This window comes from Mustelus asterias, chromosome 14, assembly GCF_964213995.1.
Source record: "Mustelus asterias chromosome 14, sMusAst1.hap1.1, whole genome shotgun sequence".
Lineage (NCBI taxonomy): Eukaryota > Metazoa > Chordata > Chondrichthyes > Carcharhiniformes > Triakidae > Mustelus > Mustelus asterias.
This window is the reverse complement of record NC_135814.1, coordinates 62,020,895-62,043,990: the sequence shown is the minus strand read 5'-3', so window position 1 is coordinate 62,043,990 and position 23,096 is coordinate 62,020,895. Positions and strand designations below refer to the sequence as shown.

Sequence of the window (23,096 nt, the reverse complement as noted above, 5' to 3'; positions counted from 1 at the left end):
GGCGGGCGAGCGGGTGAGGCGGCGGGCGAGCGGGTGAGGGGGCGGGCGAGCGGGTGAGGGGGCGGGCGAGCCGGAGAGGGGGCGGGCGAGCGGGGGAGGGGGCGGGCGAGCGGGGGAGGGGGCGGGCGAGCGGGGGAGGGGGCGGGCGAGCGGGGGAGGGGGCGGGCGAGCGGGGGAGGGGGCGGGCGAGCGGGGGAGGGGGCGGGCGAGCGGGTGAGGGGGGCGGGCGAGCGGGTGAGGGGGGCGGGCGAGCGGGTGAGGGGGGCGGGCGAGCGGGTGAGGGGGGCGGGCGAGCGGGTGAGGGGGGGCGAGCGGGTGAGGGGGCGGGCGAGCGGGTGAGGGGGCGGGCGAGCGGGCGAGGGGGCGGGCGAGCGGGCGAGGGGGCGGGCGAGCGGGCGAGGGGGCGGGCGCGTGGGCGAGGGGGCAGGCGAGGGGGCGAGGGGGCGGGCGAGCGGGCGAGGGGGGGGGCGAGCGGGTGAGGGGGCGGGCGAGCGGGTGAGGGGGCGGGCGAGCGGGTGAGGGGGGCGGCGAGCGGGTGAGGGGGGCGGCGAGCGGGTGAGGGGGGCGGCGAGCGGGTGAGGGGCGGCGAGCGGGTGAGGGAGGCGGGCGAGCGGGTGAGGGGGCGGGCGAGCGGGTGAGAGAGGCGGCGAGCGGGTGAGGGGGGCGGGCGAGCGGGTGAGGGGGCGGGCGAGCGGGTGAAGGGGCGGGTGAGAGGGCGGGTGAGCGGGTGAGGGGGCGGGCGAGCGGGTGAGGGGGCGGGCGAATGGGTGAGGGGGCGGGCGAATGGGTGAGGGGGCGGGCGAGCGGGTGAGGGGGCGGGCGAATGGGTGAGGGGGCGGGCGAGCGGGTGAGGGGGCGGGCGAGGGGGTGAGGGGGCGGGCGAGCGGGTGAGGGGGCGGGAGAGCGGGTGAGGGGGCGGGAGAGCGGGTGAGGGGGCGGGCGAGCGGGTGAGGGAGCGGGTGAGGGCGGGCGGGCGGGTGAGGTGGCGGGCGGTGGGTGCGGGGGCGGGTGAGCGGGTGCGGGGGCGGGCGAGCGGGTGAGGGGGCGGGCGAGCGGGTGAGGGGGCGGGCGAGCGGGTGAGGGGGCGGGCGAGCGGGTGAGGCGGCGGGCGAGCGGGTGAGGGGGCGGGCGAGCGGGTGAGGGGGCGGGCGAGCCGGAGAGGGGGCGGGCGAGCGGGGGAGGGGGCGGGCGAGCGGGGGAGGGGGCGGGCGAGCGGGGAGGGGGCGGGCGAGCGGGGGAGGGGCGGGCGAGCGGGGGAGGGGGCGGGGGAGGGGGCGGGCGAGCGGGTGAGGGGGCGGGCGAGCGGGTGAGGGGGGCGGGCGAGCGGGTGAGGGGGGCGGGCGAGCGGGTGAGGGGGGCGGGCGAGCGGGTGAGGGGGGCGGGCGAGCGGGTGAGGGGGGGGCGAGCGGGTGAGGGGGCGGGCGAGCGGGTGAGGGGGCGGGCGAGCGGGTGAGGGGGCGGGCGAGCGGGTGAGGGGGCGGGCGAGCGGGTGAGGGGGCGGGCGAGCGGGTGAGGGGGCGGGTGAGGGGGTGGGCGAGGGGGCGGGCGAGGGGGCGGGCGAGCGGGGGAGGGGGCGGGCGAGCGGGGGAGGGGGCGGGCGAGCGGGGGAGGGGGCGGGCGAGCGGGCGGGCGAGCGGGTGAGGGGGCGGGCGAGCGGGTGAGGGGGCGGGCGAGCGGGTGAGGGGGCGGGCGAGCGGGTGAGGGGGCGGGCGAGCGGGTGAGGGGGCGGGCGAGCGGGTGAGGGGGCGGGCGAGCGGGTGAGGGGGGCGGCGGGTGGCGAGGGGGTGAGGGGGCGGCGAGCGGGTGAGGGGGGCGGGCGAGCGGGTGAGGGGGGCGGGTGAGGGGGGCGGGCGAGCGGGTGAGGGGGCGGGCGAGCGGGTGAGGGGGCGGGCGAGCGGGTGAGGGGGCGGGCGAGCGGGTGAGGGGGCGGGCGAGCGGGTGAGGGGGCGGGCGAGCGGGTGAGTGGGCGGGCGAGCGGTGAGGGGGCGGGCGAGCTGGTGAGGGGGCGGGCGAGCGGGTGAGGGTGCGGGTGAGGGCGGGCGGGCGGGTGCGGGGGCGGGCGAGCGGGTGCGGGGGCGGGCGAGCGGGTGAGGGGGCGGGCGAGCCGGAGGGGGCGAGCGGGGGAGGGGGCGGGCGAGCGGGGGAGGGGGCGGGCGAGCGGGGGAGGGGGCGGGCGAGCGGGGGAGGGGGCGGGCGAGCGGGGGAGGGGGCGGGCGAGCGGGGGAGGGGCGGGCGAGCGAGTGAGGGGGGCGGGCGAGCGGGTGAGGGGGGGCGAGCGGGTGAGGGGGCGGCGAGCGGGTGAGGGGGCGGGCGAGCGGGTGAGGGGGCGGGCGAGCGGGTGAGGGGGCGGGCGAGCGGGTGAGGGGGCGGGCGAGCGGGTGAGGGGGTGGGCGAGGGGGCGGGCGAGCGGGTGAGGGAGCGGGCGAGCGGGGGAGGGGCCGGGCGAGCGGGTGAGGGGGCGGGCGAGCGGGTGAGGGGGCGGGCGAGCGGGTGAAGGGGCGGGCGAGCGGGTGAGGGGGCGGGCGAGCGGGTGAGGGGGCGGGCGAGCGGGTGAGGGGGCGGGCGAGCGGGTGAGGGGGGCGGGCGAGCGGGTGAGGGGGGCGGGCGAGCGGGTGAGGGGGGCGGGCGAGCGGGTGAGGGGGGCGGGCGAGCGGGTGAGGGGGGCGGGCGAGCGGGCGAGGGGGCGGGCGAGCGGGTGAGGGGGCGGGCGGGCGAGCGGGCGAGGGGGCGGGCGAGGGGGCGGGCGAGCGGGCGAGGGGGCGGGCGAGGGGGCGGGCGAGGGGCGAGGGGGCGGGCGAGCGGGCGAGGGGGCGGGCGCGCGGGCGAGGGGGCGGGCGAGGGGGCGAGCGGGCGAGGGGGCGGGCGAGGCTGCGGGCGAGCGGGCGAGGGGGCGGGCGAGCGGGCGAGGAGGCGGGCGAGCGGGCGAGGGGGCGGGCGCGCGGGCGAGGGGGCAGGCGAGGGGGCGAGGGGGCGGGCGAGCGGGCGAGGGGGCGGGCGAGCGGGCGAGGGGGCGGGCGAGCGGGTGAGGGGGCGGGCGAGCGGGTGAGGGGGCGGGCGAGCGGGTGAGGGGGCGGGCGAGCGGGTGAGGGGGGCGGCGAGCGGGTGAGGGGGGCGGCGAGCGGGTGAGGGGGCGGCGAGCGGGTGAGGGAGGCGGGCGAGCGGGTGAGGGGGCGGGCGAGCGGGTGAGAGAGGCGGCGAGCAGGTGAGGGGGGCGGGCGAGCGGGTGAGGGGGCGGGCGAGCGGGTGAAGGGGCGGGTGAGAGGGCGGGCGAGCGGGTGAGGGGGCGGGCGAGCGGGTGAGGGGGCGGGCGAATGGGTGAGGGGGCGGGCGAATGGGTGAGGGGGCGGGCGAGCGGGTGAGGGGGCGGGCGAATGGGTGAGGGGGCGGGCGAGCGGGTGAGGGGGCGGGCGAGGGGGTGAGGGGGCGGGCGAGCGGGTGAGGGGGCGGGAGAGCGGGTGAGGGGGCGGGCGAGCGGGTGAGGGAGCGGGTGAGGGCGGGCGGGCGGGTGAGGTGGCGGGCGGGCGTTTGCGGGCGAGCGGGTGCGGGGGCGGGCGAGCGGGTGAGGGGGCGGGCGAGCGGGTGAGGGGGCGGGCGAGCGGGTGAGGGGGCGGGCGAGCGGGTGAGGCGGCGGGCGAGCGGGTGAGGGGGCGGGCGAGCGGGTGAGGGGGCGGGCGAGCCGGAGAGGGGGCGGGCGAGCGGGGGAGGGGGCGGGCGAGCGGGGGAGGGGGCGGGCGAGCGGGGGAGGGGGCGGGCGAGCGGGGGAGGGGGCGGGCGAGCGGGTGAGGGGGCGGGCGAGCGGGTGAGGGGGGCGGGCGAGCGGGTGAGGGGGGCGGGCGAGCGGGTGAGGGGGGCGGGCGAGCGGGTGAGGGGGGGGCGAGCGGGTGAGGGGGCGGCGAGCGGGTGAGGGGGCGGGCGAGCGGGTGAGGGGGCGGGCGAGCGGGTGAGGGGGCGGGCGAGCGGGTGAGGGGGCGGGCGAGCGGGTGAGGGGGCGGGCGAGCGGGTGAGGGGGCGGGCGAGCGGGTGAGGGGGCGGGTGAGGGGGTGGGCGAGGGGGCGGGCGAGGGGGCGGGCGAGGGGGCGGGCGAGCGGGTGAGGGGGCGGGCGAGCGGGGGAGGGGCCGGGCGAGCGGGTGAGGGGGCGGGCGAGCGGGTGAGGGGGCGGGCGAGCGGGTGAAGGGGCGGGCGAGCGGGTGAGGGGCGGGCGAGCGGGTGAGGGGCGGGCGAGCGGGTGAGGGGCGGGCGAGCGGGTGAGGGGGCGGCGAGCGGGTGAGGGGGGCGGGCGAGCGGGTGAGGGGGGCGGGCGAGCGGGCGAGGGGGCGGGCGAGCGGGGCGGGCGAGCGGGCGAGGGGGCGGGCGAGCGGGCGAGGGGGCGGGCGAGCGGGCGAGGGGGCGGGCGAGCGGGCGAGGGGGCGGGCGAGCGGGCGAGGGGGCGGGCGCGCGGGCGAGGGGGCGGGCGAGGGGGCGAGCGGGCGAGGGGGCGGGCGAGGGGGCGGGCGAGGGGGCGGGCGAGCGGGCGAGGTGGCGGGCGAGGGGGCGGGCGCGCGGGCGAGGGGGCGGGCGAGGGGGCGAGGGGGCGGGCGAGCGGGTGAGGGGGCGGCGAGCGGGTGAGGGGGCGGGCGAGCCGGGTGAGGGGGCGGCGAGCGGGTGAGTGGGGCGGCGGAGCGGGTGAGGGGGGCGGCGAGCGGGTGAGGGGGGCGGCGAGCGGGTGAGGGGGGCGGCGAGCGGGTGAGGGGGGCGGCGAGCGGGTGAGGGGGGCGGCGAGCGGGTGAGGGGGCGGACGAGCGGGTGAGGGGCGGGCGAGCGGGTGAGGGGGGCGGCGAGCGGGTGAGGGGGCGGGCGAGCGGGTGAGGGGGCGGGCGAGCGGGTGAGGGGGCGGGTGAGAGGGCGGGCGAGCGGGTGAGGGGGCGGGCGAGCGGGTGAGGGGGCGGGCGAATGGGTGAGGGGGCGGGCGAATGGGTGAGGGGGCGGGCGAGCGGGTGAGAGGGCGGGCGAGGGGGGTGAGGGGGCGGGCGAGCGGGTGAGGGGGCGGGCGAGCGGCGAGGGGGCGGGCCGAGCGGGCGAGGGGGCGGGCGAGCGGGCGAGGGGTGGGCGAGCGGGCGAGGGGGCGGGCGCGCGGGCGCGCGGGCGAGGGGGCGGGCGAGGTGGCGGGCGAGCGGGCGAGGGGGCGGGCGAGCGGGCGAGGGGGCGGGCGAGCGGGTGAGGGGCGGCGAGCGGGTGAGTGGGGCGGCGAGCGGGTGAGGGGGGCGGCGAGCGGGTGAGGGGGGCGGCGAGCGGGTGAGGGAGGCGGCGAGCGTGTGAGGGGGGCGGGCGTGCGGGTGAGGGGGCGGGCGAGCGGGTGAGGGGGCGGGTGAGAGGGCGGGCGAGCGGGTGAGGGGGCGGGCGAGCGGTGAGGGGGCGGGCGAATGGGTGAGGGGGCGGGCGAGCGGGTGAGGGGGCGGCGAGCGGGTGAGTGGGGCGGGCGAGCGGGTGAGGGGGCGGGCGAGGGGGCGGGCGCGCGGGCGAGGGGGCGGGCGAGGGGGTGAGCGGGCGAGGGGGCGGGCGAGGGGGCGGGCGAGCGGGCGAGGGGGCGGGCGAGCGGGCGAGGGGGCGGGCGAGCGGGCGAGGGGGCGGGCGCGCGGGCGAGGGGGCGGGCGAGGGGGGCGAGGGGGCGGGCGAGCGGGTGAGGGGGCGGGCGAGCGGGTGAGGGGGCGGGCGAGCGGGTGAGGGGGCGGCGAGCGGGTGAGTGGGGCGGCGAGCGGGTGAGGGGGGCGGCGAGCGGGTGAGGGGGGCGGCGAGCGGGTGAGGGGGGCGGCGAGCGGGTGAGGGGGGCGGCGAGCGGGTGAGGGGGGCGGCGAGCGGGTGAGGGGGGCGGACGAGCGGGTGAGGGGGCGGGCGAGCGGGTGAGGGGGGCGGCGAGCGGGTGAGGGGGGGCGGGCGAGCGGGTGAGGGGGCGGGCGAGCGGGTGAGGGGGCGGGTGAGAGGGCGGGCGAGCGGGTGAGGGGGCGGGCGAGCGGGTGAGGGGGCGGGCGAATGGGTGAGGGGGCGGGCGAATGGGTGAGGGGGCGGGCGAATGGGTGAGGGGGCGGGCGAGCGGGTGAGAGGGCGGGCGAGGGGCTGAGGGGGCGGGCGAGCGGGTGAGGGGGCGGGCGAGCGGGCGAGGGGGCGGGCGAGCGGGCGAGGGGGCGGGCGAGCGGGCGAGGGGGCGGGCGAGCGGGCGAGGGGGTGGGCGCGCGGGCGCGCGGGCGAGGGGGCGGGCGAGGGGGCGGGCGAGCGGGCGAGGGGGCGGGCGAGCGGGTGAGGGGGCGGCGAGCGGGTGAGGGTGGCGGCGAGCGTGTGAGGGGGGCGGGCGTGCGGGTGAGGGGGCGGGCGAGCGGGTGAGGGGGCGGGTGAGAGGGCGGGCGAGCGGGTGAGGGGGCGGGCGAGCGGGTGAGGGGGCGGGCGAATGGGTGAGGGGGCGGGCGAATGGGTGAGGGGGCGGGCGAGCGGGTGAGGGGCGGGCGAGGGGGTGAGGGGGCGGGCAAGGGGGTGAGGGGGCGGGCGAGTGGGTGAGGGGGCGGCGAGCGGGTGAGTGGGGCGGCGAGCGGGTGAGGGGGGCGGCGAGCGGGTGAGGGGGGCGGCGAGCGGGTGAGGGGGGCGGCGAGCGGGTGAGGAAGGCGGCGAGCGGGTGAGGGGGGCGGGCGAGCGGGTGAGGGGGCGGGCGAGCGGGTGAGGGGGCGGGTGAGAGGCGGGCGAGCGGGTGAGGGGGCGGGCGAGCGGGTGAGGGGGCGGGCGAATGGGTGAGGGGGCGGGCGAATGGGTGAGGGGGCGGGCGAGCGGGTGAGGGGGCGGGCGAGGGTGTGAGGGGGCGGGCGAGCGGGTGAGGGGGCGGGTGAGAGGGCGGGCGAGCGGGTGAGGGGGCGGGCGAGCGGGTGAGGGGGCGGGCGAATGGGTGAGGGGGCGGGCGAATGGGTGAGGGGGCGGGCGAGTGGGTGAGGGGGCGGGCGAGGGGGTGAGGGGGCGGGCGAGCGGGTGAGGGGGCGGGCGAGCGGGCGAGGGGGCGGGCGAGCGGGCGAGGGGGCGGGCGAGCGGGCGAGGGGGCGGGCGAGTGGGCGAGGGGGCGGGCGCGCGGGCGCGCGGGCGAGGGGGCGGGCGAGGGGGCGGGCGAGCGGGCGAGGGGGCGGGCGAGCGGGTGAGGGGGCGGCGAGCGGGTGAGTGGGGCGGCGAGCGGGTGAGGGGGCGGCGAGCGGGTGAGGGGGGCGGCGAGCGGGTGAGGGAGGCGGCGAGCGTGTGAGGGGGGCGGGCGTGCGGTTGAGGGGGCGGGCGAGCGGGTGAGGGGGCGGGTGAGAGGGCGGGCGAGCGGGTGAGGGGGCGGGCGAGCGGGTGAGGGGCCGGGCGAATGGGTGAGGGGGCGGGCGAGCGGGTGAGGGGGCGGCGAGCGGGTGAGTGGGGCGGGCGAGCGGGTGAGGGGGCGGGCGAGCGGGCGAGGGGGCGGGCGCGCGGGCGAGGGGGCGGGCGAGGGGGCGAGCGGGCGAGGGGGCGGGCGAGGGGGCGGGCGAGCGGGCGAGGGGGCGGGCGAGCGGGCGAGGGGGTGGGCGAGCGGGCGAGGGGGCGGGCGCGTGGGCGAGGGGGCAGGCGAGGGGGCGAGGGGGCGGGCGAGCGGGTGAGGGGGCGGGCGAGCGGGTGAGGGGGCGGGCGAGCGGGTGAGGGGGCGGCGAGCGGGTGAGTGGGGCGGCGAGCGGGTGAGGGGGGCGGCGAGCGGGTGAGGGGGGCGGCGAGCGGGTGAGGGGGGCGGCGAGCGGGTGAGGGGGGCGGTGAGCGGGTGAGGGGGGCGGACGAGCGGGTGAGGGGGCGGGCGAGCGGGTGAGGGGGGCGGCGAGCGGGTGAGGGGGGCGGGCGAGCGGGTGAGGGGGCGGGCGAGCGGGTGAGGGGGCGGGTGAGAGGGCGGGCGAGCGGGTGAGGGGGCGGGCGAGCGGGTGAGGGGGCGGGCGAATGGGTGAGGGGGCGGGCGAATGGGTGAGGGGGCGGGCGAGCGGGTGAGGGGGCGGGCGAGGGGGTGAGGGGGCGGGCGAGGGGGTGAGGGGGCGGGCGAGGGGGCGGGCGAGGGGGTGAGGGGGCGGGCGAGCGGGTGAGGGGGCGGGCGAGCGGGTGAGGGGGGCGGCGAGCGGGTGAGGGGGGCGGGCGAGCGGGTGAGGGGGCGGGCGAGTGGGTGAGGGGGCGGGTGAGAGGGCGGGCGAGCGGGTGAGGGGGCGGGCGAGCGGGTGAGGGGCGGGCGAATGGGTGAGGGGGCGGGCGAATGGGTGAGGGGGCGGGCGAGCGGGTGAGAGGGCGGGCGAGGGGGTGAGGGGGCGGGCGAGCGGGCGAGGGGGCGGGCGAGCGGGCGAGGGGGCGGGCGAGCGGGCGAGGGGGCGGGCGAGCGGGCGAGGGGGCGGGCGAGCGGGCGAGGGGGCGGGCGCGCGGGCGCGCGGGCGAGGGGGCGGGCGAGGGGGCGGGCGAGCGGGCGAGGGGGCGGGCGAGCGGGTGAGGGGGCGGCGAGCGGGTGAGTGGGGCGGCGAGCGGGTGAGGGGGGCGGCGAGCGGGTGAGGGGGGCGGCGAGCGGGTGAGGGAGGCGGCGAGCGTGTGAGGGGGGCGGGCGTGCGGGTGAGGGGGCGGGCGAGCGGGTGAGGGGGCGGGTGAGAGGGCGGGCGAGCGGGTGAGGGGGCAGGCGGGCGAATGGGTGAGGGGGCGGGCGAATGGGTGAGGGGGCGGGCGAGCGGGTGAGGGGGCGGGCGAGGGGGTGAGGGGGCGGGCGAGGGGGTGAGGGGGCGGGCGAGCGGGTGAGGGGGCGGCGAGCGGGTGAGTGGGGCGGCGAGCGGGTGAGGGGGGCGGCGAGCGGGTGAGGGGGGCGGCGAGCGGGTGAGGGGGGCGGCGAGCGGGTGAGGGGGGCGGGCGAGCAGGTGAGGGGGCGGGCGAGCGGGTGAGGGGGCGGGTGAGAGGCGGGCGAGCGGGTGAGGGGGCGGGCGAGCGGGTGAGGGGGCGGGCGAATGGGTGAGGGGGCGGGCGAATGGGTGAGGGGGCGGGCGAGCGGGTGAGGGGGCGGGCGAGGGTGTGAGGGGGCGGGCGAGCGGGTGAGGGGGCGGGCGAGCGGGTGAGGGGGCGGGCGAGCGGGTGAGGGGGCGGGCGAGTGGGTGAGGGGGCGGGCGAATGGGTGAGGGGACGGGCGAGTGGGTGAGGGGGCGGGCGAGTGGATGAGGGGGCGACAGGGAAATTCCACAGCCATATAAAACATGTTAGAAAAGTCCTTATTATTTATTAGATTTGCTTGCTCCATGTATAATTACAACCCGGGAAGTTAAAGAGTAGAAATGATTCAGCTTACCTTCATGAATGCTTGATGAGTGTTACACTTAATAATACTGTGATATACTGCAATCTGTCCCAAACTATTATTCAAGCTGCCATCAGATATTAAATGGAATCTGGGAGGAAAACCTTCTCTTCTGTTGACGTCGGTACTTATGTTGTAGAGCAACACTGAAAGACAGGAGATAGAAAGGATTTTTGTTAACAGACAGTTTGGGCTGTCGCTCTGGAACAAGTCCCGAACCATGCAACCTGATAGGAGCTGTGCACGCTAATCTGTACATTCAGAACTGACAGAGCTCCAAAATCTCCCACAAGATGGCACTTCAATAAGGAGCTAGAACTTGAACTATCCAGCTCCTTTCTCTCCTGGTTATTTGTACAAACTCTACACATCTTGCCCTGTTGAACTTTGTGGGATCAGACCTTTGATTTAGAAAGCAAACCACTTGCAGGCAGCAAATATTATTGTTCAATATTTTACCCACAGTCTCCGTCATAATAAAATACACTTCATTATTAAGACATCCTCTCAATCCAATGAGGCATACTTAATAGTTTAATTTTTTCCTTGCTATTAAAAAAAGCTGACAAGACTATACTCTGTGCCTTGAAGTGAACTGTCAGCAGAGTGGAGTGCTGCAAAGTAAATTCTACAAAATACATCAAAGTCTTTGTATAGACGTCAAATGTTGCTTCAAACTTTGTTTCACATACCTGAGCACTGCAACATTTTTTGCAAGATTGCCACGGCACACAAGAACCATCCCCCCCCCCCAACCCTCAAGTCTTTTGTAAAGAAACTAAAACTAACCTTTGTCTTCAGCTCTGGAGCTGAGCAAGACCTGATGAATCTCAGGCCGTCCGTGCATGCGCCGGCTGGGAAAGAGCTGCACGTGCGTGGTTTAGATTATTGACGTTGGCCAGGCCTATGTGCATCATTCCCTGTCCTTGGGGCTGAAGACAAAGGCCCCATGCGTCCGCACAAAAAGCAAAAACTCAAAAAGGGAGCAAAAACCCTGGGAGAAGCGAGAGAGACCGAGGGAGGTTTAAATAAAAAACAGGCGAGAAGACAGGGAGAAGTTAAAAACAAAGTTCCAAGGAAGTGAAGAAGACAGAGAAAATAGGAGGCATACCTCAAAATTGTTTTCTAGTATAGAGGTGTGCCGTGATATGTAAAAGGTTGGGAACCACTCTTCTAGCATACCTTATTGTAATTTTATGGGAACAGCAGCAGCAAAAGCACAAAAGGTGTGATTTTATCCTTATACAAGAACTCCTTCACCAGGAATGCACATCGGGTTTTCAAGCATGTAGCTCAGTGGACAGCATTGAATTTACCATCCACCATGGACCAAAATATCTAATGGAAACTACTCATCCGCATCGTAGAATTCCCAATATACACAGCTACTGGTCAAAGTTCCATGCTGGGCACGAGGATTTATAAGATAAAAGCAAAATACTGTGGGTGCTGGAACTCTGAACTAAAAACAGAAAATGCTGGAGAAACTCAGCAGCTTTGGGAGCATCCGTGGAGAGAGAAACAGAATTAGTGTTTCCAGTCCAAATGACTCCTCTTCAGAGCCCAAGAGAAACATGATGGGCGCTCGAGCGAGACCGGAAATTCCCGCCCGAGATCAATGGATATTTCCATTGTCCGCCCCTCGCCCGCTCCAATTCCGTGGCGGGTGGGGGGGGGGGGGGGGTAGAATTCCGGCAGATGGGTTTTGTATTGTTTAAGGGGATGGTGGAGATTTGCCACCTTGATATAACAGGAAATGTGCCGAGTTACAATATTTAGCAGGCCACTTTAAACAAGATACAGTGACTGGACTTCAATGGCTGGACTCCTCAGTCACCCAGGCCAGTGTGACAAAAGCACAAATCCCCAATTGGACTATTTTTAACACAATAACACCAAAAAATTCTTCTTATTTGGCAGACAAAAATAATATATAATATTCCTTTGACAAATACTCAAATGACATCCGGAAACATAATACTACTCAGTTTGCAAGAAATTTACTTTCAAAATATAAAGTGCTGTTTAAGATTTTCTTCACGTTTGGACAAAAATAAAGCCTGATTCTACAAGCATAATAACATATTGAAAACAGGAAATGTGTGTACCAAAACCCCCCCCGCCACCCCCCCCCGACCAAGTGTACGCTGGTTTTCTCAACTTCAATCAGCTCTTTTATCTCAATATCTTTTCATGCTCAAGACAGCTAAGATCAAATTCACATCATGAAATGCAACTGTTTTATTTCAGATACTATCAGATGCAAAAAGGTGAATTTTATTTAAAAATTTCAACACAAGAAGAATACGTCTTATACAAATTCACATTATCCCCTGCATAAATGGGCCACTACATAGCTACACAGTAGTTAGCACTGCTGCCTCACAGCGTCAGGGACCCAGGTTCGATTCCGGACTTAGGTCACTGTCTGTGTGGAGTCTGCACGTTCTCCCCGTTTCTGCGTGGGTTTCCTCCGGGTGCACTGGTTTCCTCCCACAGTTCGAAAGACGTGCTGGTTAGGTGCATTGGCCGCGCTAAATTCTCCCTCAGCGTACCCGAACAGGCGCCGGAGTTGGTGATTTGGGGATTTTTGCAGTAACTTCATTGCAGTGTTAATGTAAGTCTACTAATAAATAAACTTTAAACTTTTATACTGTTCGTTATTAACCTACCCAACAACACATTTCTCTTTTGATTTTCATGGCTATGATCATCATAAGCATGGCACACTTCAACCATCCCCAACTCCCTTGGGTCACAGCAGTGACAACCAATAACACCCTAGTTCACACTTTGACCATCCTTTTAGTGTCTCCAACCTATTCTCACAGCTTTCCAGGTTTTAGACCTCCTTTGGTCAGTTCACACAGCATCACCCAGAGCTCCTGGCTGCTCCTGGGACCTCTGCAGTGCACAGAGTGGGGAGATTCAGGTGAGAAGCTGAACTGAGAAAACAGTCGGGATTTAGAACAGTTTTCCTGCCAATTCAGCACTTTTGGGAGAATCGCCCCCCTTTCTCCATTTCAGAAAAAAATAATCTTTCCCCGAGAGATTTGCTTCTTTCCCTCCCAAACGTCCTGCATTCCTCTTTCTGCCTCAGGCTTCTTTCTCTTTGTGTCTCTATCTGTGAGCTGATTGCCCCCTTCCTCCAGCTCCTCTGCTTACAGCCCTCCTTCGCATCTGCCAGCCACAGACACTATTTCGTACTGATCTTATTATCTAAGAAAATTGCAATTGATCCCTTTACAACCGATTGGACCATCCTTTCTAAACATTCTGATAAATAATTACAGATTTCACAGGCATTTTAAAGCAATTACACATTTCCCTCATGGTATTGCTTCTGGGTCACATGTCATCATTGCATTATTAGCAAGGCCAGGTGGTAGTATTTATCCCCAGTGGCTCTGAGATGATGGTCAGTGGCTGCCCTCTTACATCATTCCAACTCTGTTGTGAAGATGCTTCCACAATCATGTCTCACTAAATAAAATTCACCAGCCCATTTCAGAGAGCAATGGAGAGTCAGCCATATTGGAATGTGACTGGACCAGGTTATGACAGCACATTTCTTTCACCTGAAGTTCACTAGAAAACAAGTTGGATTTTTCCAAAACTCAATAGCTTCAACAGTCTCTCTTACTGAGACTAGCTTTTTATTTCCAAATATTTTTACAAACTGTCATGTTGGAATCTGAATTCTCATTCTCTGAATTATTGGCCAGGCTGCTGGATTACTAGTCCGGTAGTTGAAGCACCACGCTACCACGCCAGTGTGGTTTCACTGAGTTTCGGACCCTGATGTTTTCTATTATTACACCGGAGTTTTAGAGCAGCAGTGTAGTGAACCGTCTCAGCTCCAGGACATCACTGCAGTTTCTTGGGGCGATGTCCTAGGCCCAGCCGTCTTCAGCTGCTCCGTCAATGACCTTCCTTCCATTTCATTCTAGTGGCGATGTTCACTGATGAATGCACAATGTTCTGCATCATTTGCGACTCCTCGGATACTGAAGCAGTCCATTTCCAAATGCAGCAAGACCTGGAGAATATTCAGGCTTGGACTGACAGGTAACAAGTTATATTCATCACACATAAGTGACCAACTCCAACATGAGAGAATCCAACTATCTCCTCTTGACATTACCATCACTGAATCTCCCACTATCAACATCCTGGGAGTCACTGTTGATCAGAAACTGAACTGGAGCAGCCATATAAATACAGTGGTTAAAAAAAGCAGGTCAGAGGCTAGGAATCCTGTGGAGAGTAACTCACCTCCTAACTCCCCAAAGCCTGTCTGATGCACCGTCAATCGAGCAAAGGCTAGTTTGTATGCAAGAACAAATAGGCTTTTATTAGCAAAAGACTTGGAGTACACCCATGCCGATGAACTGGTCCAGACTGAGGCAGGGGGGTGGGGAGCAGTCGCCTTTATACCTGGACCGGGGGGGGGAGGAGTCTCGGGTAAGGCCGGCAGAGATGTGTCCAGGCATGTCACATATACAGGTAATAAGCTAACAGTGGTTTACCACACTGTCCACCATCCACAAAATACAAGTCAGGAATTTGATGGAATATTCTCCACTTGCCAGTTGAGTGCAGCTCCAACAACACTCAAAAAGCTTAATACCATCCAGCACAAAGTAGCCTGCTTTATTGGCACACATTCGTGTGGAAGGAGAAATGCTGAATGTAGTGGAATGGGGTGCCAATAAAGCTTTGTGCTGATGGTGTCAAGCAACTCTTGCCTTTGACGACACCTTCCAAATCTACAACCACTACCAGAAGGACAAGGACAGCAGACACATGGGAACACCACCAGCTGCAAGTTCTCCTCTGAGTCACTCACCATCCTGACTTGGAAATATATCGCTGTTCCTTCACTGTCACTGGGTCAAAACCCTGGGACTCCCTTATAAAGCATTGTGGGTATACCTATATCACAAGGTTTGCAGCGGTTCAAGAAGGCAGCTCATCACCACCTTCTCAAGGGCAATTAGGGATGGGCAATAAAAATACTGGCCGAGCCAGCAACACCCACATCCCATTAAATCAATTCTTTTCAGAGAGCAGCAGTCGTAAATAACTTAGCGTGACTTCATTGAATTGGCTAACACCGCTAAATTCAGCTGATGGCCTTGTGGTATTATCGCTAGACTACTAATCCAGGAACTCAGCTAATGTTGTGGGGACCTGGGTTCAAATCCTGCTGCGGCAGCTGATGAAATTTGAATTCAATAAAAAATATCTGGAATTAAGAATCCAGTGATGACCATGAAACCATTGTCAATTGTTGGAAAACCCCATCTGGTTCACTAAATGCCCTTTAGGGAAGGAAATCTGGTGTCCTTACCCGGTCTGGCCTACATGTAACTCCAGAGCCACAGCAATGTGGTTGATTCTCAACTGCCCTCAGGCAACTAGGGATGGGCAATAAATGCTGGTCAGCCGGCAATGTCCATGTCCCATGAATGAATTTAAAAAAACTGCATTTTGAACATTAGTAAGTTCTATGAATTCTAAGTGTTGGCTAGTGAGGAAATCAATGCCAGAAGAGCAATTTGTTATAGCAGCCACTGCCATAAAAACGGGACAGTGCTTCACTTCCACCTGAAGCTATGTACTAAAAGCCTGGATAACCCACTGCCCTGCATTGAAAGCCTGGATAACCCACTGCCCTGCATTGAAAGCCTGGATAACCCACTGTCCTGCATTGAAAGCCTGGATAACCCACTGCCCTGCATTGAAAGCCTGGATAACCCACTGCCTGCACTTTTTGCACCACATCTGAGTTGGAAGATTTGGTGAGAAATGTGCAGACCACAACGAAAGGTAAGTAAAAGAGTCCAGAGTGGGCAACTAGACCGTGATTGCCCAATCCATGGGAGTTTTGGCCCATCATATATTTTCTAAAATTTACAGAACACCAAACAGGAGCTGCAAACAGGAGTGTAATTATATATATATATCTATATATAAATAATATTTGTCACATTGTCATTTCAATCTTTCTCACACAGCGAGGTCGGCTGCAACAAAACATCTAACTGTTACTCAAAGATTCGCAAAGTTGCCCTGTCGCTTTGCTTAAAATTTCGTAAAACCTTAAAAGCTAAAGGAGGTTTTATGGGTGCGGCTGTTCGAATGGCTCCAGTGCGTTGAGAAATTAGACACACTGCCCACACTCAGACTGCACAATCCGAATTAAACTCACAAAATGAAAGGTTATGTAACTTAAAGCCAGACTTCAGCTAGAGAGGCTATCGAGTAAAATCTCAAACTAAAGACATCGAAAATCACAGATGTACAAAGGATAAGCTATTGCGCATTTTTATGCTTTATTTGGTTCCTTAGTTTGAATATTAGAAATCCCAGTTAATGAGATGATAAAGGTTAGATCAATGTCACTCCAACTATAACCAGGTTACGCTGTAGCCCGGCCATATTAATCCAGTACAAACTCAGTTTGATTTTATAATGAAAAACCTGTGTACTTGGCAGAGTGAATTAATCAGGGCAGCAACATGCAGCTAGTGTAATATTATCTTACTTCTATTGTTTGTTCCCATAGTCATGGTGCAACTTGACTGTCCCCACACATTTAATTAGTTCAACTGAATCATTTGCAATTTCCAGGTGTTCCTGGTGCACATGTCAGATGACATCTGATACAGGACGCAGTGTGCTACACGCGTGATAAAACATATTCCTTTTGTTTTCCTCAATAATGAGAGCACAGAACAGTATACTCACTGCCATCATTTAGTCCAATAAAATAAATAATTACCATTTCAATAATTAACTTAATTTCAGATACTTGTCCGCTATATCCAAATCTATGATAATCTGAGTGTTGTTCATATCTGATTAAGAGTAAGTTAGATGCATAAAGAAATGAAATCTGACCTCATTAATAGCAGTCGACAGTTTTATCCACGTAATATTATTTTGTCAGTCGTTGTCAACTTCAGAACAGTACAATTATGGAACGTTCAAGCCTTTTGATTGTGCTGGGCCGTATTGGCAAATTTAAAGGCCGGAATGTTGCCACCATTCATGCCGGCAGGATTTTCCCATCCCGCTGCAGTGAATGGAGATTTGGCTGGGCACCAAATTCTCCGACCTCGCTGCAACAGGAGCGTGGCGGGGAACGGCCGGTAAGAATCGCACCCAAATGTTTTTTTAGCCTATCAGAGAGCTCTTGCAAGTTCTGCAAATTGCAAACAGATGCAGTATTGAATGACATCACTTTGCACCACTTAAATAGTCTGCACGATTCTCATGAAAAACTGAAAAAAAATATTGTAGCGAGTGCCTTTGCTTGCTTTTGTTTTGTTGTTTGACCTAACACTGCATTGAACTAATTCACCAGTTTGAAAACCATGGTGCTCAAATTCTAAACATTATAATTCTTTGTAATGATTTGATTTGTGCAAGCTCACCCTCTGTTTTTCACAGAATTTGATTTACAATTATTTAAGCTATGTTTGCTGGGCCATTCTGAAAGCTTTTCAACATTTAAAGAAAATTGTCACTGCTTCAACAATACCAAAACATCGAATTTTATTAAATATTAAACAAGAATATTGAAGTATTTCACCATTTTGGCTCAAGGGGTATGGAGCTTATTATTATGAAATCACATTTTCAAAATTTTAAATAGTCAAGAATTAAATATATAATTTATTTATTTCAAGCAATCCATTTGTATTTTCATGCGGTTTATGAAGCATTTATAAAGAGCTTGATGTGGAATAATAGAACCACAGAATTGTTATGGTGCAGAAGGAGGCCATTTGGCCCATCGTGTCTGCACCAGCTCTCAAATAATTAATTCATCTGCTGCCATTCTTCAGCCTTCTCCCAGCAACCCTGTACACACTTCATTTTCAGATAAGTCTAATTCCCTTCTGAATGCCGCGATTGAACTTAGCTCTGCCACATGCTCAAGGCAGTGCATTCCAGATTTTAACCACCCGCTGCATTAAAAATGTTTTCCTCATGTTGCTTCTCCTTCTTTTGCCAATTATTTTTAATCTGTGTCCTCTCATTCTCAATCCTTTCATGTGTGGGAACAGTTCTTCCCTATCCGCTCTGTCTAGATCGCTCATGATTTTGAACACCTCGATCAAATCTCTTCTCAACCTTCCCTTATCCAAGGAAAGCAGCTCTAACTTTTCCAATCTAGCTTCATAACTGAAGTTCCGGATCCATGGAACCATTCTTGTGAATCTTTTCTGCACTCTCTCCAACACCTTCAGATCTTTCTTAAAGTGCGGTGCCCAGAACTGAATGAAATATCCCATCTTGAAGCTGAACTAGCATTTTATACCACATAGCCACCTTGCTCTTCTACTCTGTGCCCTATTAACAAAGTCTAGGTTACTGTATGCTTTATTAATCACACTCCCAACCTGTCCTGCCACCTTCAGCAATTTATGTACATATACACCAAGGCCTCTCTGCTCCTGCACCATCTTGAGAATTCTACCCTTCATTTTATATTGCCTGCCCATATTCTCCCGAGCAAAATTAATCACTTCACATTTCTTCACATTGAACTTCATCTGCCACCTGTCTATCCATTCCACCAACTTGTCGATATCCTTTCGAATTTCCGCACTATCCTGCTCTCAGTTCCCAACGCTTCCAAGTTTCATATCATCAGCAAATTTTGAAACTGTGCCCTGTACACCAAGGTTGAGGTCATTATTAAAGACGAGAAAGGGTCCCAAAAGTGACCCCTGATGAACTCCACTACAAACCTTCCTCTGGCCTGAAAAGCATCCATTAACCACTAACCTCTCTTTCCTGTCACTCTGCTCATTTCTTATCCATGTTGCCACTGTCCCTTTTATTCTGTGAGCTATAACTTTGCTTACCAGTCTGTTGTGGGGCACTGCATCAAAGGCCTTCTGGAAATGTATGTACTCTACATCAACAGCATTTCCTCACATCAATCATCTCACCATTTTCCCTAACAAATCCATGCTGTTTTTTTCTCAGTTAGCCGGGATTTGTTTGCCCTGATTTTTTGTTTCTAGAAGTTTCCCCATCACCAGCGTTAAACTGACTAGTCTATAGTAGCTAAATTTATCTTTACACCATTCTTTGAACATGGGTATAACATGGGTCTTCTGGAACCACCCGAGTCTATGGAAGACTGGAAAGGTATGGCCAGTGCCTCCACAATTTGCACGTTCACTTCACTCAGCATCACTGAATGTTTCTCATCTGGTTCTTATTCTTTATCTACTTTAAATACCAACAGCCTATCTCAACCTTGTTATAAGTTTCGGAGGCAGAAGTCCCTTCTCCAAAATCCCTTTATTTAAACACCCTAACAGCAGTACACAGAGTGTTAGTAGTTGGCAGTCTACCTCCAGGGGTGTCAGAGGAACTGACACTCACCTTTACGTACAAGACAAAGACTCCCTGATTGGCCCATCAATTGGATCCTTAATCAGGGAGTTCATACTCCAATAGGTCAACCTCAATGGCCTGATTGAAGTCATTGCATACCTCCTCCTGATCAATTCTAAATCCTTATAATGTATTAATTACCTCCTCTTTCACTGTGCCCGGGGTAGCATCTTCTCCCTTGGTGAATACAGATGCAAAGTATTCATTTGAAACCTCGGCCTCCGTGTGTAAATCCCCTTTTTTGTCCCTAACTGACCCGACTCCTCCTTCACCACCCTTTTACTATTTATAAACATAATAAAAGCTTAGGGATTCTCTTTTATGTTTGCTGCCAGTTTCTTTTCATATGAAGATGTGACTAGGGCGGTTGATGGAGGAGAACCGGTGGATGCGGTGTTTTTGGATTTCCAAAAGGCGTTTGATAAGGTGCCCCATAAAAGGCTGCTGAAGAAGATTAGGGCACACGGAGTTGGGGGTAGTGTGTTAAAGTGGATTGGGGACTGGCTATCCGACAGGAAGCAAAGAGTCGGAATAAATGGGTGTTTTTCCGGTTGGAGGAAGGTAACTAGTGGCGTGCCGCAGGGATCGGTACTCGGGCCGCAACTGTTTACCATTTATATAGATGATCTGGAGGAGGGGACGGAGTGTAGGGTAACGAAGTTTGCAGACGACACAAAGATAAGTGGAAAAGTGAATCGTGTGGAGGACGGAGAAGATCTGCAGAGAGATTTGGACAGGCTGAGTGAGTGGGCGAGGATATGGCAAATGGAGTATAACGTTGAGAAATGCGAGGTTATACACTTTGGAGGAAATAATAACAAATGGGATTACTATCTCAATGGAAACAAATTAAAACATGCTACCGTGCAAAGGGACCTGGGGGTCCTTGTGCATGAGACGCAAAAGCCCAGTCTGCAGGTACAACAGGTGATCAAGAAGGCAAATGGGATGTTGGCCTATATTGCGAGGGGGATAGAACATAAAAGCAGGGATGTCTTGATGCACCTGTACAGGGCATTGGTGAGGCCGCAGCTGGAATACTGTGTGCAGTATTGGTCCCCTTATATGAGGAAGGATATATTGGCTTTGGAGGGAGTGCAGAGAAGGTTCACCAGGTTGATACCGGAGATGAGGGGTTTGGATTATGAGGAGAGGCTGAGGAGATTGGGTTTGTACTCGTTGGAGTTTAGAAGGATGAGGGGGGATCTTATGGAGACTTATAAGATAATGCGGGGGCTGGATAGGGTGGAGGCGGAGAGATTCTTTCCACTTAGTAAGGAAGTTAAAACTAGAGGACACAGCCTCAAAATAAAGGGGGGTCGGTTTAAGACAGAGTTGAGGAGGAACTTCTTCTCCCAGAGGGTGGTGAATCTCTGGAATTCTCTGCCCACTGAGGTGGTGGAGGCTACCTCGCTGAATATGTTTAAAGCGCGGATGGATGGATTCCTGATCGGTAAGGGAATTAAGGGTTATGGGGATCAGGCGGGTAAGTGGTACTGATCCACGTCAGATCAGCCATGATCTTATTGAATGGCGGGGCAGGCTCGAGGGGCTAGATGGCCTACTCCTGCTCCTATTTCTTATGTTCTTATGTTCTTATGTTCTTACTCCCTCTTTTTTAATAATTATAATATTTTATCATAGAATGGTTTGAGGAATTATAGAATCCTACAGTGCAGAAGAGGCCATTCGGCCCATCAAGACTGCACTGACTCTCTGAGAGAGCATCTCCCCCAGGCCCTCTCCCCCACCCTATCCCCTTAACTCCAACAAATGTCCCAAGGTTAATCCATCTAACCTACACATTGTGGGACACTAAGGGGAAATTTAGCATGGCCAATCCACCTAACCTGCATATTAAAGTAATTTACTGTTTTCAAGTTAGGAGGATGCATCAAAGAGCAAATGAATCCCTCCACATTTACCCACAGCTTCATGGTAACCAAGAGCTTTATTCTTACATTCGAAAATAGGCCCTTTTGTTCTGTGCTACAAGTTAAATATCAGTAATGTCTCGCAGCAGAACATCAGCAAATCTCTGGAACTGTTGCCAACTCTATCTAATACTATTATATTTGTTTTCTGTGAATGTGTCATGGTAAAATTTCAACAATCTGATGAACTTGGGTTATTTATGTGTAAACAATCACAACGCACTGGTATAAGTGTGGTCATTACCTATGTGACCAGGAATCTTCTTTCCTTTGTAACCAAAGCAGAAGGTAACATCGATGCACACAACAGGCTTCCCGTTCTCCAAACATTCCTTTCTTGTACGGTTGATTGAAGGAGGCAGCCACAGAAAGGCTTCAATAATCACTACGGGCCTGCTCCTGCAAGGCATGGAGATTAGCAATTACCAAACAGAAAAGACTGAAATCAGGAAATGCTGATACTCCGATTAAAACTTGAGCTGTGATTTAATAGTTTGCAACAGTGTCTTCAAAACAGTGAGAAAATAACATGGGGGGAATTCAGTAGGTCATTGCAAGTAAGAGGTTTGGTTACTATTTTGGGAAAAAGCTAGCTCCCGTGCCAATTTAGACACAGTTTTGTTATTTATAGTCTGTGCGTTGAGATGCAAGAAGGTTCACCTGCACAGCAGGCTGGACAGTGAATGCTGAACATACTAAATCCTCAACATCAACTGGAAATCAGGAGATATTTCAGCACGTGAAAGCTAATTGATCATTTATCACATTTCTGTAGATTTGGGCACTCCTGACTGAAAAGTCAACTTGTTTGGCTGGGGAGAGATAGAGCACACTTTAAAGAACAGATGGCCACCTTCCCGAGTGCCTGGTATAGCAAGCATGAAAGGAGGTAGCTTAAAGCAGCCAACACCAGTCAGGCAGCACAGTCTCAGATGTGGATGGTCTACCTGCAGACCTCTGTCATTGTGTAGCATAGAGAGGTCTGGAACCACTAGAATCAGAGCAGGTTGTCAGTAAACCCTGCAGCCGGCCAACACACTTGTTCCTTCCACAAAGGAATTTCCTCGAAAGGGTAGCAGGCTAGGTGTCACACATCAGAAACAAAACATGTGTATCAAGGGGCAGCATTATGCCAACTCAATCTGTCAACACTCACACACTACATAATACAGGAAGCAACTGCCCCGCATCTGACTTGAGCATTGTGCTGAGTAATTATTTGTCCTTGCTTACAAATAAAGCAGCATAAGATGGCAATAAACGGCACTTGAATAACTGAGCAGGAAAATGTAGGACAAGAGGCTTGGGCACATGTACTTAGCAGATGTGATTTGAGCCTTTACAAAATGGTCTATCATTGGCAGTCATTAGACATCATCTTGACCTTGCTGCATTGTTGATACAACTGCTAATTGCTCACTGGCATTTTCACCCTCTCCATTTGGCATGGCTTTGCCACTCTAATCATCAATATGCAAGCTAAGACTTCTTTTCAGGGCACTGAAACGAGAATGCAGCAGAGAACAATTACGCTGGCTGCCCAGGGGATCAGTTGTTCTGTCGACCTCCCCAAATAGTTTGCACACATGAAATGCTGCTTCAGGATACCAGTGGTTGAATAACTTTAGTTGCAGCAGGCATTTTGTATCAAATGCATTCTGCTTCCGCCTGCACTGAAATATACGACATGAGCCATGTGTACAAAGGACAATCCCAATCTTTCTAATTACATTCTTCATTTCCCTTAAAATAGTGGCAGAATAGATCAGTGCCGTAAATTCAAGGCATCATTACAGCTTCCAAGGAATTAAGAATTGATCTGCCTGCTTAGGTTGTTCCATACTATGGCCACATGAGAATTTAAAACGGGTCTTGGAGTCATAAAGTCAGTGATATAAATGTATCTTTGTGGTTTTTGAACTCATACCGATCACTGAAAGTGGTTGGAGATTAATTTTCCAGATTTTCTCTTAGCCTTAGGTGACACAGTGGTTAGCACTGCTGCCTCACAGTGCCAGGGAGCCGGGTTCAATTCCGACCTCCAGCAACTGCCTGTGTGGAGTTTGCACATTCTCTCTGTGTCTGCGTGGATTTCCACCGGGTGCTCCGGCTTCCTCTCACAGTCCAAAGATATGTGGTTTAGGTTGATTGGCCATGGTAAATTGCCCCTTAGTGACAGTGGATTAGCAGGGTAAATATGTTGAGTTACAGGGATAAGGCCTGGATGGGATTGTTATTGGTGCAGGTTTGATGGGCCAAATGGTCTTTTCCTGCACTGTAGGGATTCTACGATTCTTTCTCAAAAGCTTGCCTGATTGATGGTGGGTGAGCATGTGTGCCTAATCACAATGCTACAGGCATTGTGGTTGTGTGGGGCCAGCTCGATGGATCAACTGGTCTCATCCTGCCCACTGATTTT

The 23,096-nt window shown here is 59.6% G+C and overlaps 1 protein-coding gene across 3 annotated transcripts in view; it reads right to left on the bottom strand.

The window, feature by feature from the left end:
- itga4 (integrin alpha 4) overlaps positions 1-23,096 on the bottom strand; it is a 162,476-nt gene that overhangs the window by 83,212 nt on the left and 56,168 nt on the right. For all 3 annotated transcript variants that reach the window (XM_078228518.1, XM_078228515.1, XM_078228516.1), the window contains 2 exons: positions 20,922-21,076; positions 9,312-9,466 (listed from right to left, as the gene is read on the bottom strand). In XM_078228518.1, coding sequence (XP_078084644.1) covers positions 9,312-9,466; positions 20,922-21,076 — 310 coding nt within the window. The remainder of the gene's footprint in view (positions 1-9,311; positions 9,467-20,921; positions 21,077-23,096) is intronic.